The sequence below is a fragment of the Dufourea novaeangliae genome, unplaced genomic scaffold (assembly GCF_001272555.1).
Source record: "Dufourea novaeangliae isolate 0120121106 unplaced genomic scaffold, ASM127255v1 scaffold149, whole genome shotgun sequence".
NCBI lineage: Eukaryota > Metazoa > Arthropoda > Insecta > Hymenoptera > Halictidae > Dufourea > Dufourea novaeangliae.
The window spans coordinates 454,512-472,288 of NW_015374025.1; the positions used below are offsets into that span (position 1 = coordinate 454,512).

Below are 17,777 nucleotides of genomic sequence, written 5' to 3' on the forward strand. Positions count from 1 at the left end.
CCATAATCTACTAATAATAATAGTGTCCCATAGAAGTTGACAAAAATTAATAGATCGCGACATGTGGCTGATTAGTAGACTGCGGATTTTTATGCAAAATTATATTTTCTAAAGTAATTCATAAATACAAGAGCAAATGTAGAAATTTCTTTCTTCTCTTAAGTATCATATTAGGTTCAGAATAGAATAGAAAACTCGTTGGATCTGATAAAAGTTATGTCCTTTATCATATTTTGTATAGACCTCTATACGCTATAAATGCATAAAATCGCAGCCTACTGATTAGTAAGTGAAATAAATTGGTGCAAAAAAATTTGACTTTCCTTTTTATGAAACAGAATACTGTGGTCGTTATGGTATTGATCATGTTTAAAAGCGTCTATAATGGATTTACGGGATGGTAACAATTTGCCTGTACCTTTATACGGGATGCTTTCTCGATCGTTTGTCCTCCAACTCGTGCAATTGCCTCTCTTTCCGCGGATCCGGTGCACGGAACAGGGATACACGTATGCATAAGCCGACCGAGTGTCTGAAACGACAGGCTGTGCAACCAGACATGATTCCTGCCGTTTGTTCGAGTCATTCCAATAAAATACCTGTTCTGCATTGTACACAGATAGTCGGATAACATGTGACTGCTGATTCTTGTCCATAGTTTTAAGCATTTAATACAAATGTCAGCATATTGTATAATGTATTATAATAATTTTAGTTCTGATGTATACAAATCCTTATTCTTAAAATTGGCCCTTTACACAATTAGTATGTTAAACGGTTCAGTTTCTCTGTAGGTTTCCTCTTTTATAAAGTAATGAAGAACGGAGTATATGAATCATTTCAGTAGATGAAATATACAATCAAAGTTTTAGTATATCCGGTGCAATTTTTTTTTATTGTAGTATTGGACTAAGATTTTTAACACGTTGAGCTCGAGTAACCAGAATGTTTATACAAATTCACATGTTTATTGGTTAATTTATGAAAATATAAATTACATAGAAATTTATTCCCTCAAAGAACCAAAATAGCGACGAATGCGTTGAACATTGCAAAAAATAAATCCAAAGCTCTTACCCCCTCTTGAAAGTTAACAGTAATTAATTAATTTTCATATGGTCAATTTTAGTGCCCATATTTTTGAAAATATGTTCATAAAGAGGACAAATAGGGCTATATCCACATTTTTTTTCAAACTTATAAATAGTATCCCGCTATTACAACATTGCATTTCTTTGAAACAATTGCAAAATAAATAGTCAAAAACAATTTGTTTTTAACTAGAATAATTTTTATTAGGTACTCTTATGTCTCCACTATAAGCACTCAGAAAGCTCATTGTCATCGTTCTGTCAGTTCAACAATTACGATTTAATGAAAAAAGGGTGACACTATATTCCAAGCAATAGTAGAATTAACAATTTAAAAAACTTTCAAAAATCCTTTGAGATACGTTTATACAAAAGACTACAATATATCCAAGTGTGAACAAAATCCAAAATGTTACTCCAAAATGTGTCCGATACCTATTCCATATACCTATCCAAAGCTCTTATGCATATACATATTCAAAGCTCTTATCCCCCTTTTTCCTATTCGAAAGCAACGTCTGGTCGTGACACAACAATTCCATTCCCAGCTCCACTTATGTTCCCCATTCGCGGAATTTCGAGCAACGAATATTATAATAATCCCCTCCCTGTTGATTCATCGATGGAGAGACCACGAGGTTTACGCGTGCGCGCGCACCTTGAGAGGCCCCCCCTGAAAAATCCAAAACATATGGCGTACAATTACGAAGTAATGATATGTAATTAATGGGAATTCGCTCGGGGGAAAGGGGGGGGGCTGGTGGTTGTTAGTCGGCACGCTTGTTTCCTCGAAAATCGAAGGGAACCGCCGCGTGCCCATTAGCGGTTACGAATCCATCCTTGGAATAAAATTATCATCGGTTTTGTATATACATGTACTGTCTGTTGTCCTGTATACAGGGTGATTCAAACACTCACTACGAAACTTAAGGAGCGCACAGAGAAGCCAAAATAGAACAACCTTTGTTTAGGAATCTCTATTCCCCGAAGTAATCCTGAGTCAGTACAAGCCTTTGGACGTATGAAACTTTTATGTATAATACCAATGAAAATCTGAACTCCAAAATAATAAGCACACGCTACGGTGATAAAAAGAACAATAACCAAAACGTGAACTAGTAAATAATCCCGTAACAACTTTTTGCCCAGAATACTTGCAGCATCTGACGTTGTCCGGCATTTTGAATTAAATTTGGATGTCGCCAATTAGAACACCTTTTGTAAAATTTAGTTTGTATATTACGGTAATCTTTGACAAAATTTTAATGAACACAATAAATCTAGTGGAAGAGTAGCAAATTACGATGCATTTCATTGACGTTACTTATCCGAATTCTATACATTCAAAGGCTTATACTGACTCACGATTACTTCGGGGAACTTAAGCTCCTAATCAAAAATTGTTCCGCTTTGACATCTCTATAACTTGTTAAGTTTGGCAGTGACCTCTTGTGAATCACCCTGTATATATTGTTTTTGCATGCCGTGAGACTATAAAGGCCAGAAAATTGCCAACATCCCAACGTACTAATTTCCAATGTCTCGCGAACGGCTTCGGTGCCGCATGAGGCTTCCCTGACTGTCGAACATAAAAATGTCGCCTCTATCGCGACCCCCGTACCTTATTTCCGTTCCCTTGCCACGGTATCGCGGGGCTGTGATTTTAGATGTAAATACGCGTTATCGTTAACGGTTCTCTTCTTTCGCGAACTGTCACGCTGGAAATGGCGAGAATTCATTGTCCGAAGAGCCATGGGCGTAATCAGGTTATCAGTCGGGGGCTGTGGGATAAAATTTATCTCCAGGTGAGTTTCATAATATTATTTTAAAGGGATTTCAGATTTAATTTTATGTACAGAATATTAGTTAATATAATATAATTTTCTCCTCTAGTATATTAGTTAATATAATATAATTTTCTCCTCTAGTATATTAGTTAATATAATATAATTTTCTCCTCATAGGGGGGATCCTAATTGTTTCCTCTAGAATAGGGCAAAGAACACTTTTCTCCCTCTACAATAAATTGTAAATAAATTAAATAAGCTAGTACAAAGTTTGTTATCTACATTAGTAAAGAACATTAAATAATAGATTTTGTATGGATTATTATTTTTGCTTTTTATAATTTATATAATATATTTTTCATACTTTGATTAAAATATGTTCAATTATAATACCTACTGGATTAATGAAAGTTTGTAAAATGACACACACCTTTGTAAATATTTTAAATCTTCTCAATAGGAAAACAATAACATATTTTTGTTTTTTAATTCTAATCTAATCGCAATTGTAAGATAATAAATCCCATTATTTCAGGAATTATGGATTATTTGTTTATTTCAAAGCCTAAACAGCTAAATTTCAGTTCTGGACCACTCTACGAGGGTGAGTGTGAATTACGAAAATGTATTTCCGTGAACAGAATTCGTGATACGATTGGGAAAGCGTTGAGTTAACATGGTGCATTCGGAACGGGGGCAGGAAACTGACAGACTATGCGAGAGGTCATTTCGAATAAAAAAAAATTTTAACGGACGTTTGATTGGTTTTACTTTTCATTTGAGTGGCGATTTTCGATAATAGAATTGTCCAGTTAACTCATCAACGACGAATTTATAGAGTTTCGTTCAGAGCTGGTTCGAATTTTACGATGAAGATATAACAGTTATAGGTGCTGAATTTCTGAGTAATTTAATCATTACAGTTTTCGTTGCCACAGTCTAAATTTACCTGACAATCACCTATCTACTATACAGTATTTATGTACTTTCCAAAGACGAAAAGTTACGTAGGAAAGACGCTGAACTGGATCTCCATTACGTCGAAATAAAATGAAATCTATGAGGTTCTAAGTTTGAACGTGGAAGAAACCGTCGTTCAATAATTTAATTTGGATATCGATCTGAAATTACATTCGAACGTAAAGAAAATACGGTTAAGTGGTCATAGATCTGTAAAAATGACAAGTCTTAATACAAATCTTCGATCGTAAAGAAACCTAAAAAGACGAATTAAAACAGAAAGACCCAAGAATCTAAATTTCTCCTATAATAAATTCCACTGTTTCCGGCATAAAAATATTACGATAATTTCTATTCAAGCCTCTAACTTTATCGAGCGTTGCAATTTTTATACGATCATATAGTGTCTTCTAAAGACAATAAAATTATATCGTCCAGCGATATTTTATTCCGCCAATGAATATCGTCAACGAGAACTCGGCACGGACTCTATAATATCGCTTCTAGCACTGAAATAGTTAGTTCATTGAGGTCGTTAAAAAGATAATATTCGATCTGTCGAGCGATTCTCGCCCGAGATTCACCGATAAATAGACGGACCCCCGACTTAACACACGGCGAACAAAAAGAATTTCGTAATTGTAATAAGCAACACGGTTTACGAGGCGAGGCGATCACGAAAACGATCGGTCCGGATTACCGGAAAAAAAATAGATGTATATATTTATCGCTCGAACTGGATCTCGGCCTCTGTTACTTAACGCAGATTTTATTGCACGCATTATCGGCGCTCAGGCGAACGGTATCGGTGAGTTCGATCGGGGGTACGTCGCAGCGCGTGACCGTAAATCTTCCTCATCGGCCGTTCAAATCACCGGATCCCATTTTCGTGGAGCCTATAGATACATTTACTCGCGACCTTGCCTCAATGGAGTCTTCCTACTCTACAGCGTTCAACTTGTTTCTTTTTTCTTTTTGCATTTAATGCAATTTCAATCTTTGGAAAGAGATTACTTTACAGTAGTTTACAGAACATTTCAATACAATATAATCCAATAGGGTAAATTCAGGAGAGATGTCACAGGGGGAGAAACGCAACACTTGTAATATTTTCCTATTAGAAAAAGATAATTACATATATTGCGTCTTTTTATAATCCCACTTGTCTGCCTGAGACAAGTTAGTGTCTGCTTGGATTGTTGTCGCACGTGTCAGATTTGGGGAATATTAAAGAGAAAACTGTACGAAAAATATCGTCAGAATTTTGTACATGTGAGACATTAATGTCTATTACTAGAGTAACACAGACACGGGCATAGTAAGTACTTCTTTATTGTTTAGTATGGTTTCTTATTAAGCAACAAATACAGTGATTTGGCTGTAATCTGTATATTTTGGTTTGTTTTTTGGACATGTGGTATCTCTTCCAGAAAATGTGGAGATGCGACATATAAAAATGGTAGGTGCTCTGGCTGACTTATAATAATCAAATTATAACATTATATTACAATTATAATATTAAATTAGAAATATAATATTGCGTAGAGAGTTGGGAAACTGGTTTTGTTACCAGAAAGACAATTGACTGGATCAAATGCTGCTCGTGTCAAAAATGGTTCCATGAGTTTTGCACAATGTAAGTCCTACAATGCAACAATTGAGGGACTCAGTGGAAGCATATTAAAATTCCTTTATATTGAAAGCACATACATTCTTAGCGAAAAAGTGCCAACAAAAAAGGGGCTTATGTTAGTGGAAAACGGGCACATGCTACAATACTATAAATAAATTTACACAACTGTTTGTAGAAATAATAACTACAATTCAGAAAATTCGGTTGTAACTCGTAGTTATTTTAGTTGGTAATTGAAGTAGATGGTAAATGGCAATTACTATAAAATCTTGAGTTGAAAATTCATATCATACAACACGTTCTTAACAATCTAAACAAAAGATTACGGCTATTCAGGCAAAATGTTTCTTGTTAGACACCTATGATTTTGCCTCTTTTATTCGATGTGATTTGGGATGTGAAAGAAAAACATTTTTAGATTGTTAAAGAACGTGTCATATAATATGAATTTTCAAGCTAAGATTTGACAGTAATGGCCATTTACCATCTACTTCAATTACCAACTAAAATAACTACCAGTTGATACTGAATTTTTGGAAAAAATTATTTCTCCTAAAAGTAGTTATCGTATAAATTCATAAGATTGTGGCATATGCCTCTTTTCCACTAAGTCCCTCAATTGTAGGACAGAAAATATGAGAGAAAAAAATAGAAGACAGAGAAATTAGTGTATGTAACATCTCACCCCATTGATATGGCACCTCTCCTACAAGATTTGGTAAAGATATCACTCTACCGACGTGCCAATTTTTAAATTTTTTATTAATTTTTCATGAGGAAGTTTAGAATCGTGTGTTATTGTAATGAAAAGAATATCGTATTAATTAATACAAAACCAAACAAATTACTGGCTCTCAACAAAGAAGGGTGGCGTCTCCTTTGAATTTACCCTACTTATTTCTTAAAAATTTTGTTAAAGAAACGACCTGTTCGTCAAGCGTTAGAATATTGGAAGACGCCGTAACGGCGGGCAATTTTAGCAGACATCCTAATTATTTGACGTTTGTTTCCCTCGGTCGTTCAGGTGAAATATACGACGCATCCAGGTGGACGAGATCGTACTGCTGATTTCTCTTGCCGATCCGGGGGGAACGGTACCGATCGCGGAGATCTCGGGGCATGGAACAGTTCCAGCTACGCGGACGTTCGCTCACCGGGATCGAGTCGAGGGCACACCCCTCGTACATCAAGTCTGCTTCAAGTCTCGAACGGGTAGATCGACCGATCCACCCACGAAATGAATCACGACCGTACCACACCGATAAGATCGAAAATTCACGCGCGTACGATACGTATCGATCTCATTCGGCCTGGTGCATTATGACACGCGATACAAATAAGCATTTCTTTCTGGTAATTGAGTTCTCGGGGATGAGCAGTTTCATGTCTGAGAAACTGAAAGATGGAGAGGCTTGAACTGAAAGATAATAAGAGAGAGGGGGGGGGGAGGGAGGGTTCCACGTATCTTTGAATCAATTTTTATATGAATGAACGCGTTTGAATGAAGACTCACTTGAATGAACAAGTTCTATAGGATTCAGGAATGAATTACATATTGTTCGTGGACAACGAAGAATTTTTTGTTCTAATAATATGAATTGGATTTGACTGGATCATTATGTGAGAGCTTTTTCTTGTACTTATTTTTATAATATGTGTTCTGAATGGCACGAATCCTTGCTATTGTATAACTGTATTAGTTATTTTTTAAACGTACGATTGTTATGAATGGGTATGTAAATGGGAATTTACATTATCATCCGTTATTATATTTATTAATAGAATTTAACGTTTCGCTTAAACTTCTTATCAACCGTGTATACCTACATTAGCCCCTTGCTCTATAATTTTCTTCACGTCTGCTGTCTCCCGGATTACATTGTTATCGATAGTTTCTCAGAAACAAAAGAAATAGTGAAGTACGTGGTACTTCACTTCGACTCAAAGAAAACCGAATAATATTCGTCTTTGTTCAATCAATTTTTAAATCGTCAACACGAGTCTGACTCGATGTTATAGGGCAAGGGGTGAGTCAACTTTTTAAGTTTTTGTTTCTCTATTACCCTTGCGTAATAATCCTAACTTCGACATTTAAATTATTATTTGTACGATGGAAAACCACCCAGTTATGTACATTTTACCTATAATCCAAAATTCAGACAATTGAAATGAATAATATTTTGGAAAGAAAACACGTAAACTGTTTTCCGTTCGAATTTAATTTTAAATCACTGCCTCCTAAATCTCTGATAAAAAAAATGTTTTCGGATTAATTAATTGATGGATGCAATGTAATTGATATCTCCGAAGAGCAAGGTGTGTACGATGAAATAGAGAATTACATGCTACGTGAATATGTTAGGAAACGTCACTAATCGCGAATTCACGGCGAACATCCTGAATACAGACATCTGTTAAGATTAATAAGTTCCGGCGTTCAGTGTAGGACAGCGTAAAGTAAAATAAGTAATAAATAGCCGATACGCGATCTAAAGCGGTACGCTATACATTTGCATTTTACACTAGAACTCTACGATGTGGCGTGCAAACGTGGACGTCCGCGAAGATAAATGGACTTGAGCATGCCGCACCGCGTAATTTCAATGCAGGGCTACCGATTCATTGGATATTGTATTGTATTTGTTTCCGATCCGAACAACGCGAGACTGCGAAATCACATTGTTTATGCGATTTCTAAATCGTGTTATTGTTTCGAACTTTAAACACTTAACGCGCTCTTTTCTTGAAAAAAATTGTGAAAAAAGATGTGATTTTCTTTTTATTCGTAGAAATTATTATCTGTTTATTTTTTTAAGAAATAAAATATTTAATCAAAAGCCTAATTCTACTTTTTCAAGTTTAGCGTGAAATGTAGGCAGAATAATTAAATGGCTCTAAGGACAACAAAAAATTAAAAATATATACTTTTTTCTGTACCAGTACCAAAACGAATGAATCTGATGAAATAATAACAGTTGTAAATAAAGAAAACTTTTGTAAAGCCGTTCTCTTGGCGCTTGTATTTATCGATGAGTGTATATGAATAATTACAATATTTTAGGCTTACGAACAGTTAGAAAAATAATTAGAAATTAGATTAAATTATGCAAATACTAAAATAATAATTCTTCTTTTACACAATTATGACTTTCTTGAGATTATTTTTCATTGTCCATGTTTATTGGGACATGTACATTATGGCAATATAAATCTCGTGAAAAATAAAAATTTGTTTTTAAACTGTTCTATAGAACTTTAAAATCCGCAATTTCAAAGTTTTATTGATAATTGAATGAATAAATTATCTACATTTGTACTATATTTGTCCTATTGTTTTCGTCCGTTGCGCTGGAACTTTCTAAGAGAAGAAAAAGTATATCAGAGCTGTAAATATCATCGCACCAATAAATTATCTGTATTTGTATTTTATTTGAAGTGTTGTTCTCGTCTGACGCTATGGGACTTTTTAAGGGAAGTGTAATATACTTCATGGAATTATTCTGAATCATTACTTGTATCACTCTTTAGTCGACACAGTGAAACAATCACTAACATTTTGTTATACACGCATGAATTGTTTAAATTATTTCTGTCCAGCATGACTGCTAAACCCTTTCACGGTCGATCCAGAAATAAAGCATTTAAAAGTTCTCTGCTTTTTCAGAACATTATAAGAATGGTTGTAGTAGTTTTTCTGTGAATTTTTTTTTATTTTTCTATCAATGGAAATTACTTTACGCATACTATTAGTATTAACCAGAGTATCCAAGTGTCAAGAATCCTCGACAAGCTATTTTATTATTTGATGAATTAGGAACACCTTATTTGGACGAAATTGTGCTTTAAACATTTTTAAAAAGAATAACGCAGAATTGAAGAATTAAATATCTGGATAACCCAATTTATTAATATCTTCTATAGTCAGTTTTCGATGCAGTATATCCTGAAGATCAATTTTCAGTTCACATTTTTTCAGAATTCTTTTTTATTAATTTCAAGTGATTCAGATCTCTTCAATACATTCTCGTAAAATTAGTGTTGTAGTATGTGCATATTAAAACTGTAAAAAGTCGACAATTTTTATAGGCTGGTATAGTTTACTTTACTCTAATTTCAAATTAAACCTCAATAGATAAACTATCAGTTTTTCAAATCATAGATATATATTTAGAATTTACGTTACATTTCACGTTCTACAAATAATACCACTAACAAAAACGATTCCGTTTACAATCAAATCTAATTTGCCTCTAAAAGAGATTAAAAGTAGAAATACATTAAGATCACGTCCTGTGAAATCACGCGTTACGTATTATGTTTTCACGTGAAATTCGTAAAATGTGAACTGACGTACCTATTTCCATTGTTTGAAATTTACATGAAACACATTACAATCACGTCGCACTGTTCACAAATATGTACACATACATAAATATGTGTGCAACCTGATGTCATTTCACGTGGTGTTAATGTGTTTCTACATTTATACTGACCATGTACCTTGTTCGCTGCATCCAGTCAACTACCAAAACAGTGCCAACAGGAGCATACTCACTTCCTCGAAGTACCAAGCTCTCAACGCTACAGACCATTCGATCAAAATCTATCCAGAGTAAATTCGTGCAAAAAAAAAAAACCACAGGAAAATCCAACCCGTCAAAGCTCTAAATCAGCCCTGTACAAACGATCATGAACCGTTGCACAAACATTTTAATCGTACGGGAACCATAACAGCCGCGATTCATCAAGGGGAGCCCCGGTAGCGAGTACGCGCAGCGAAACGATCGTGTGGCGAAAGGAACGAGGCAAGAAACCGCAGAAGAAAGACGACACCGCTACGAAAAACTGGAATACCTGTCAGATAGCCGGGTTAGAACGCGACCAGACACCGTCCCGGGGCACGGTAGCAACAGCGAAATTGACGCGCGACCGCGGATCCATGACGCAGTTCGGCGAATATAGACGTATACGCATACCAGGGGGGAGGCCCCCCGAGTATTGGGGCAACAGGTATAACTCGTGAAACTAAAGCAAAACGAGGGGTACAGAGAGACGGCCGCGGACACGTTCGCGAAGAGAAAGACAGTGAACGCGCGTGAAAACGGTCTAAAAAGGGGAGGGCAAGAGAGGGAAGAAAGGAAGATGGTAAGGAGTAGAGAAAGCGGTGGTCAGGAGGAGGAAGAAAGGATACGAAGAAGGTGAAACGAGGGGGAATGGTAAAAGAGCAGAGTGAAAGAGAGAGGAAGAGAGAGGGGGAGAGAGAGAGAGAGAAATAAAGAACGCGAGAAGCAGAGGGGAAAAAGAGAAAGAGGGAGGGGGAGGAAGAGAGAGAGAGAGAGAGAGAGAGAGAGAGAGAAAAAGAGCGAGAAAGAGAGCGACCGTGGCGAGGTAGGATCGTAGAGGTAACATCGTAGAGGCTGGGACCTGATCCCAAAGGTAGGAGGACTTGGGTTGGCGAGGCCAGTCCATCGCGGGCCCTCCTCTCGACCGAACGCGCTTTACTTTCTGCCCGCTCGTTCAAATTCCCATGTGCACGCGTGGTTCCCGTTCTCGTGCTCCCCATGCCGGCTAACCCCTCGGAGGTGCCAGTGCTCTCCTACCTTTACCGGTGACTGCGGCCCCCCTGGTCCCCGTTGCTCCCGCTACCGGTGGTGGTGGTGGTGGTGGTGGTTGTCACACACGTTGTTGTGGTGGTCGTGTCGCTGATTGGCGGTGGTCGCCCGGTTACCTTGAACAGCGGGTTACACAGCGCGCACACCTTGCACAGTTACCCTCTGCTCTAGTTCCGGAGCGCTTGCCTTGCTGGGAAGCATCTCTCGTTCGTCGGAAATCGCGTGTTATCGTCCGGGAGATCCTCTTCGAGGTAGATTCGATTGTCGATACGGCCCGGAAGATTTCGAAATCGTACGTTGGATCGAATGTTTAACGAAAATACGAGAATTTGAAAGGGCAACAAAGAACTTCGGAGGATCCGATAGCGGTCCGTGTCAAGATCCTCGCAAGGCGATGGCTTCTTCGAACGATCGGTGATGACTAACGACGCGTCAAGTACTGGATCATCGAAAGAAGACGGAGATAAAGAGAGAAAGACAACCAGCGACACACAACCCCCTTTACACCTGTCCGTTCGAGCGTCACGGTAAAGGAGACAGGACGTGGGGGGGGGATACATCGTGTCAAAACGGGGAAATCGATCATGAAATTTTAATTATAACATCGATAATCCGACCGGGTGGATCGGATGACACACGCACGTCGCCTTGGAGGAACGTTCCAGCCCAAGGCTGGCCAGGCGAAACGATGCTGTTAGCCGTCGTCGATCGGCCCTGAACACCAAGCGCTTCCAGGATCCTCGTTACGTACCGTGGTTTTTCGAGGTGTACGGATCCCCCGCCATTCACGGTTACCAGCGCAGCAGCTGTAACGTTCGTCGGACGCGGCATACAAATTTTGCGCCATTGCGGGATAAAGCCAGCTCTTCCCCCTCGTGTGTTCATCTTGCGTTTGAAAGCGCGACGCGACGACACACGACGGACCGGCTACATGTTCGGGAGAAAAAACGTGACAAAAGGGAATAATAAAGCGGCGAGTGGAACAATAAGAACCGGTAGCACTTGTGCGAAAAGGATCGGGGTGGAGGAGGGGTGGAGGGTAACACGGTGAAAAGGAATTCCTCTTCGTTAAGTTAGCGAAGTAGAAGAAGAAGAAGAAGACGAAGAAGCAGCAGCGGCGGTTACGGGTGGTGGTGTGCCCAAATTGAAAAGGAAAAAGAAGCTAACCCGGCTACGTTTACCTCTCGTGACTGCGAACCGCCGATCGATCACGCCCGACCCGCGGTCGATCCAGCGAGATCTTGACGCCGCGATCAGCCGGCGAGTTTTCACGCGGCGGCGTACTTATATCGCGATGACGAGCCCGTCGATAAATCCTCGCCAGGGAATCGTTAGCACACACCAACGGACAATAAGACAATATCCTCGCGTGAGCACCGACCGCGATTCCTCGGTAATAATACGTCGCGTGTGTAGTCGCGTATCTGCGATCAGCCAGGAAGCTTGGCTATAAAGTCCCGTCCACCCCTCACCCACCCCCTCTTTGGTTACCCTCGTCGCGATAATCAGCGGTGCTTAGCTGTGTGTCTTTTTAATTAGTGTTTATTCGATAAATGCCCGATCGACGTACGGTGTACAAGACGTCTTCTAGCGTCCATTAGGATCGCTCGTTGACTTCCCCATCTGCGGTATCTTTCACGGATCGGAGGAACCGTCTGGCTCTGGGCTTAGGCCTACACATACGGAAGAGGGAAACCGTGGTTGGATCCCACGGACATAATCCTAACCTCACCTGGTCGATTCACCGTGAACTCTCTGGCTTCGGTTTAAGAAACCTATATCCCCCCAGGAGGGCTGGGACCGTAGATATCATCAACGGGAAGAAGTTGGACGTTTCATTGTCGGCGAAGGACTCGGCTGGATTAGCGGACTGCTTCGGGCGCACGCGAGGCAGATCCTCAGCTTGCGCAGAGATCCTCGAGTGCCACGTTATAGACACATCAAGCCCCACACCGGAGGAGCTCTTGGTTACCGCTTAGTCACCCGTTCAGAAGGGGGGAAAAAACGACTCTCGAGTATTTGGCGATCGCAAACACTCGGGCCGGACCAGTTAAAGCGGGCGGGGGCAAACACTCTCGACGGGTTTTCTAAATGTTGGCCTTGCAGTTTCGCTGTTTCGCTTGCACTGGGGCCCGCGCGCGGCTTTGTTTCACCGAACGACGACGCCGGGAAACGGCGGTGTGAGTTTAACGAGGTTTCCTTGCGAAAGGAACCCGCGGCGAAATTGCAGCCTGAGCGGAGTGATTCACGTTTCTAAGACGATACCCGCCGGAACGGAGCTGAGGATCGCTCCGAGGGACCGGTTGATTGACGTTTAAACGATCGAGCACGGAACCAGGTGTGTTTGTGTGTGCTTGTGTGTTTCTTTATGTGTGTGTTTCGCGGTGGAAACAATCGACGAGCGAAGCAGATTTATGGGGGGGTGGGAGGGAGACGAGTGAACGTTGGATAGATCCCTGGATGGTTCGATTTTTCGTCTAATCGAGCAAAAGGGAACTGAAATTCGAGCCAGTCGCGACGCTCGGTTCTGTTGTGCCAGTGATGGGAGGAGAAATCGCGGCGCGAGAGATCGTGCGAATGGCTGCACGCCAGAGGACCGTGAAACCTTCACAGTGCCACTGAAAACGAACGGAACCCGCCGACTTCTGCATCCGGTCAGGGGCTGACCGCAGCAGCGTGAAACACGTCGCGTGCACATCCGTTTTTATAATATTCTATTAAACAAGGGGATTGTGATGTAAGAGATGCGTCGTGGTGACATCGCGGCAACCGCGATAGCCCTTCTGATTCTGGGGCAGATCCAGGGACCACGGCAGACGAGGTAAGACATCTCTGTTCCAGGGGTGGGGGCTGTTTTATGTACCCTCACGAGCAAACTTGGCTTCCGCTAGGGGAAAAAGTAGCATTGGAGGAGGGCGTCTTAAAATTTGGTATCAGGAAATATTGAAATTTATGCCAAATTAATATTCGATTTAATATTTATTTCAGTAGTTGAAATAAATTTACCAAGTGGTAGGAGGTTTTTCTCTTACGCCTCTTTTTCCCCGTAGTGAGAGCCAACTTTGCTTGTGGGTGTACACCGACGAGTAAACTCATGTTCCGCTAGGGGAAAAAGTAGCATTGGAGGAGGGCGTCTTAAAATTTGGTATCAGGAAATATTGAAATTTATGCCAAATTAATATTCGATTTAATATTTATTTCAGTAGTTGAAATAAATTTACCAAGTGGTAGGAGGTTTTTCTCTTACGCCCCTTTTTCCCCCTAGTGAGAACCAACTTTGCTTGTGGGTGTACACCGACGAGTAAACTCATGTTCCGCTAGGGGAAAAAGTAGCATTGGAGGAGGGCGTCTTAAAATTTGGTATCAGGAAATATTGAAATTTATGCCAAATTAATATTCGATTTAATATTTATTTCAGTAGTTGAAATAAATTTACCAAGTGGTAGGAGGTTTTTCTCTTACGCCTCTTTTTCCCCGTAGTGAGAGCCAACTTTGCTTGTGGGTGTACACCGACGAGTAAACTCATGTTCCGCTAGGGGAAAAAGTAGCATTGGAGGAGGGCGTCTTAAAATTTGGTATCACGAAATATTGAAATTTATGCCAAATTAATATTCGATTTAATATTTATTTCAGTAGTTGAAATAAATTTACCAAGTGGTAGGAGGTTTTTCTCTCACGCCCCTTTTTTCCCTTAGTGGAAGTCGAGTTTGCTCGCGAGGGTACAGGGCGTACCGTGGAACTGGGCCAGATTTTATCGGCGAAACGGTTTCAGATATAATATTGCTCGAAACCGTGGGACCAGGACTTGTAATTAACGCGCGTGGACTGACTGCTGAATTTTCGTGTCATGTTCGCTTTTCTCGCTGTGGAGAATTTGTATTAAATTTTGTACGGTTAAAATTATTTTTTACATACGGTAAAACTAGATGAATCGCCTGGGCTGATGAAATATCTCACTATTGTTTTACGTATACGGGTAAGGATTTTTCACAGGATTGTTTCACTTCAACTAACATAAAAATATATTTATTTCTATGTCAACATACAACCGAAAAGTGAAACGCTAAAAAGAAATAATAAACAATTCGTAAAAATAACATTTCTGAAACAGTGTCGAAAGTGACACTCTTCTCTGCAACCATGAGTACAATCGTCAAGTATGATCCTTGTTCCACAATAATATATTGTGCATGGAAATAGGTAGCGACAGTTATTCAACTAAAAGATTCATTAGTACTGTCATCCTTTTGTATTCGTCAACCCTTCCGAAGGCTTTCGAAACTAGTTACCCGCTGACAAACCGTACCCATCGCCAAGGACTGAAATATTCTCCGACTCGAGTGTGCCACCGGGAGCATTAGCATATGTTGACAGCTCATTCATTTGCATTCAGGTAATCGAAACCAATCCCCGTGCACCGAGTTCTCTCCCCAAAGGTCGCGATCACAAAGGATCCCTATTTAAAAGATCGCGACTTTATCATCGTGGCACCGTGGTTCGTGTTACCCCCAGATCGGCACAGGTACTTATCCTTTTTAATACGAGCAATAAGGGGTCGGTCGATCCGGCATAAAGTAGCTTTCCATGTTTGTCGGGCAACAATATTCACAAAGAGACGCGGGACCCTTTTCGTGAAAAAAGACGAACCGAATAGGCAACAGGAAAAGAGAGCGACCGCTGCCGTCGCCGCCGGCGGCACGCAACAGGGCCCACTGAAGCGAGGTGATCGCGTTAGCCCCGTGGGGATCCAGAAAGAAGGGACCACCTCGATCGAGATTTCGTTTCGTCGCAGAGTCCTCTCGATCGTTCGCACTTCACTGGTAGATCCCGGCCGAGATAAGGGTAAACGACCACCCTATCCCCTTCGAAGGTTCTTGCAACGATCGGTAGAGTTGGTGCAAGGTTATGCTATTAGGTCTTCTTACGAATCTACACCTTTTTTTTTTGTTAGGTTCAGAATGATTTTTTAACGCTTTACCTGTGGTGTGTTCTCTAATAGGCATTTTGGAGCCAAGGCTTATTAATCAGGAAGAGGTTAATACAGTATTGGAAATATTTGTTGTATCACTTTGAAATTTATGTAGTATGCATAATTTTTGTAGCGATATTATTGATAAATTGTTTAGAATTGAACTTACTTTGGCCAAGATAGTGAGCTACACATTTTTGATAAAAATACTCGGATTTAATTAATCCGGCGTTGGTACGGTGGGGTGACATACCCCAGTTGAAGCATAATGTCCTCCTTTTGAAAATTAGCAAGGCCCAAAGCGCTATCTTTTTCAGTTATTTGCGGCGTTTTTACATTTTCAAGCGATTTTTTTTTTATAAAATGTTGACTAACGATCCCAAAAACTTCTCCGAATATTATACTTTATCTACCTCTTAAATTTTCATTTTTAATAATCTGGAGTATGTGATACCCTAGTGTACTAGCAATGTTAAAATTTCAGGATGTATCAACGCAGGGTTAATTTTCCTAGCATCGATAATAACAGAAGTATAAGTAATAGTATGTTTAAGAGTCCATTGATGCAATAAATACTTTCAGCACTGTACACAAAGTATATTGTAATGTCAATAATACCTTTGACGGTTTCATTACAACATCTAATATAAAGTCTTGTATATAGAATTTTTTTTTTCCTTCAGTGACGTCATATAATTTTAAAAAATTACTACGCATCACAAATATACAGAATTACTAAACAAGCAAACAAAATTTGAAGTCTCTCCATTGTACCACTTACGAAACATTTATTTTTTATCGTTGCTAGGTTTAATATTAAATGCCCAATAAGTAATCCATTATTACTTTTTAATAAACTGGTAACATAGTTTAAAACATCTGTTTACCCTTTTTTTCTTTCAAAATGGCAGCGAACATTGAAGAATGAGGACAAATACCACTGGAATAACATACAGTTCCTTGATTTCCTCTCAAATAGGTATTGAATTCGACAAAATATAGTGGATTATTTATTATCCACCTATTTTGAAGCACTTATATTCTGAAGCTAATAATTACAATATAGAGTGACTAAAAATTCCAAGCTACGATTCTAATATTTAATTTCAGTCTCATCTATGTTCCGTGAGAGAAATTTTCCAAATATCGAAGGAATCCAATTTCCTACGAATTCTTTCGCTGTAAATAATAGTGGATTACTTTATTAGTACAGTTAATAGAAAAATAATTGAATTGAATAAAGAAAAGGTATGAAAAATCTCTCTTGACCCAAGGTGCGGTAACAGATGCCGGGCTTAAGGATCGAATAAATGGCGGTGTATTTAACGTGATAGATGCATCAATGTCGACCAAGGGGTTGCATCGAGAGAAGAATGCATCCGCGAGGTGTACGTGTGAGCCACAGCAGCGGCAGCAGCAGCACTGTTTCGACACGTGCTGCAGGCCCGTCACACCTTGTAAAACCTCCATAGCGGCGCAATGAAATTTGATGCACGGCCCAATGTTCTTGCGTATGATAAATTTAGACAGCTCCCTGAAAATCGTGCAGTAAATTACGGCCCGGTTGAGCGCATCCGCTTCGTGTTTACACGTGTAAGGCAGTAACCGCGAGGGTATTAACAGGTTGCGGCATTTTTGATGGACTATAAATTGATATTGTTGCGTTCTTCGAGGTGCGCAGCTTCGATGGTCACATTCTTTGGTATACGTTTCTACATTTGCGCT

At 39.7% G+C, this 17,777-nt stretch overlaps 1 protein-coding gene across 1 annotated transcript in view; it reads left to right on the top strand.

Moving 5' to 3' along the window:
- Positions 1–13,827: 13,827 nt before the first annotated feature.
- Positions 13,828–17,777, top strand: part of LOC107189280 (protein Wnt-7b-like) — a 114,100-nt gene continuing 110,150 nt past the window's right edge. The window contains exon 1 of the mRNA XM_015577775.1: positions 13,828–13,904. Within this exon, the coding sequence (XP_015433261.1) occupies positions 13,828–13,904 (77 nt within the window). The remainder of the gene's footprint in view (positions 13,905–17,777) is intronic.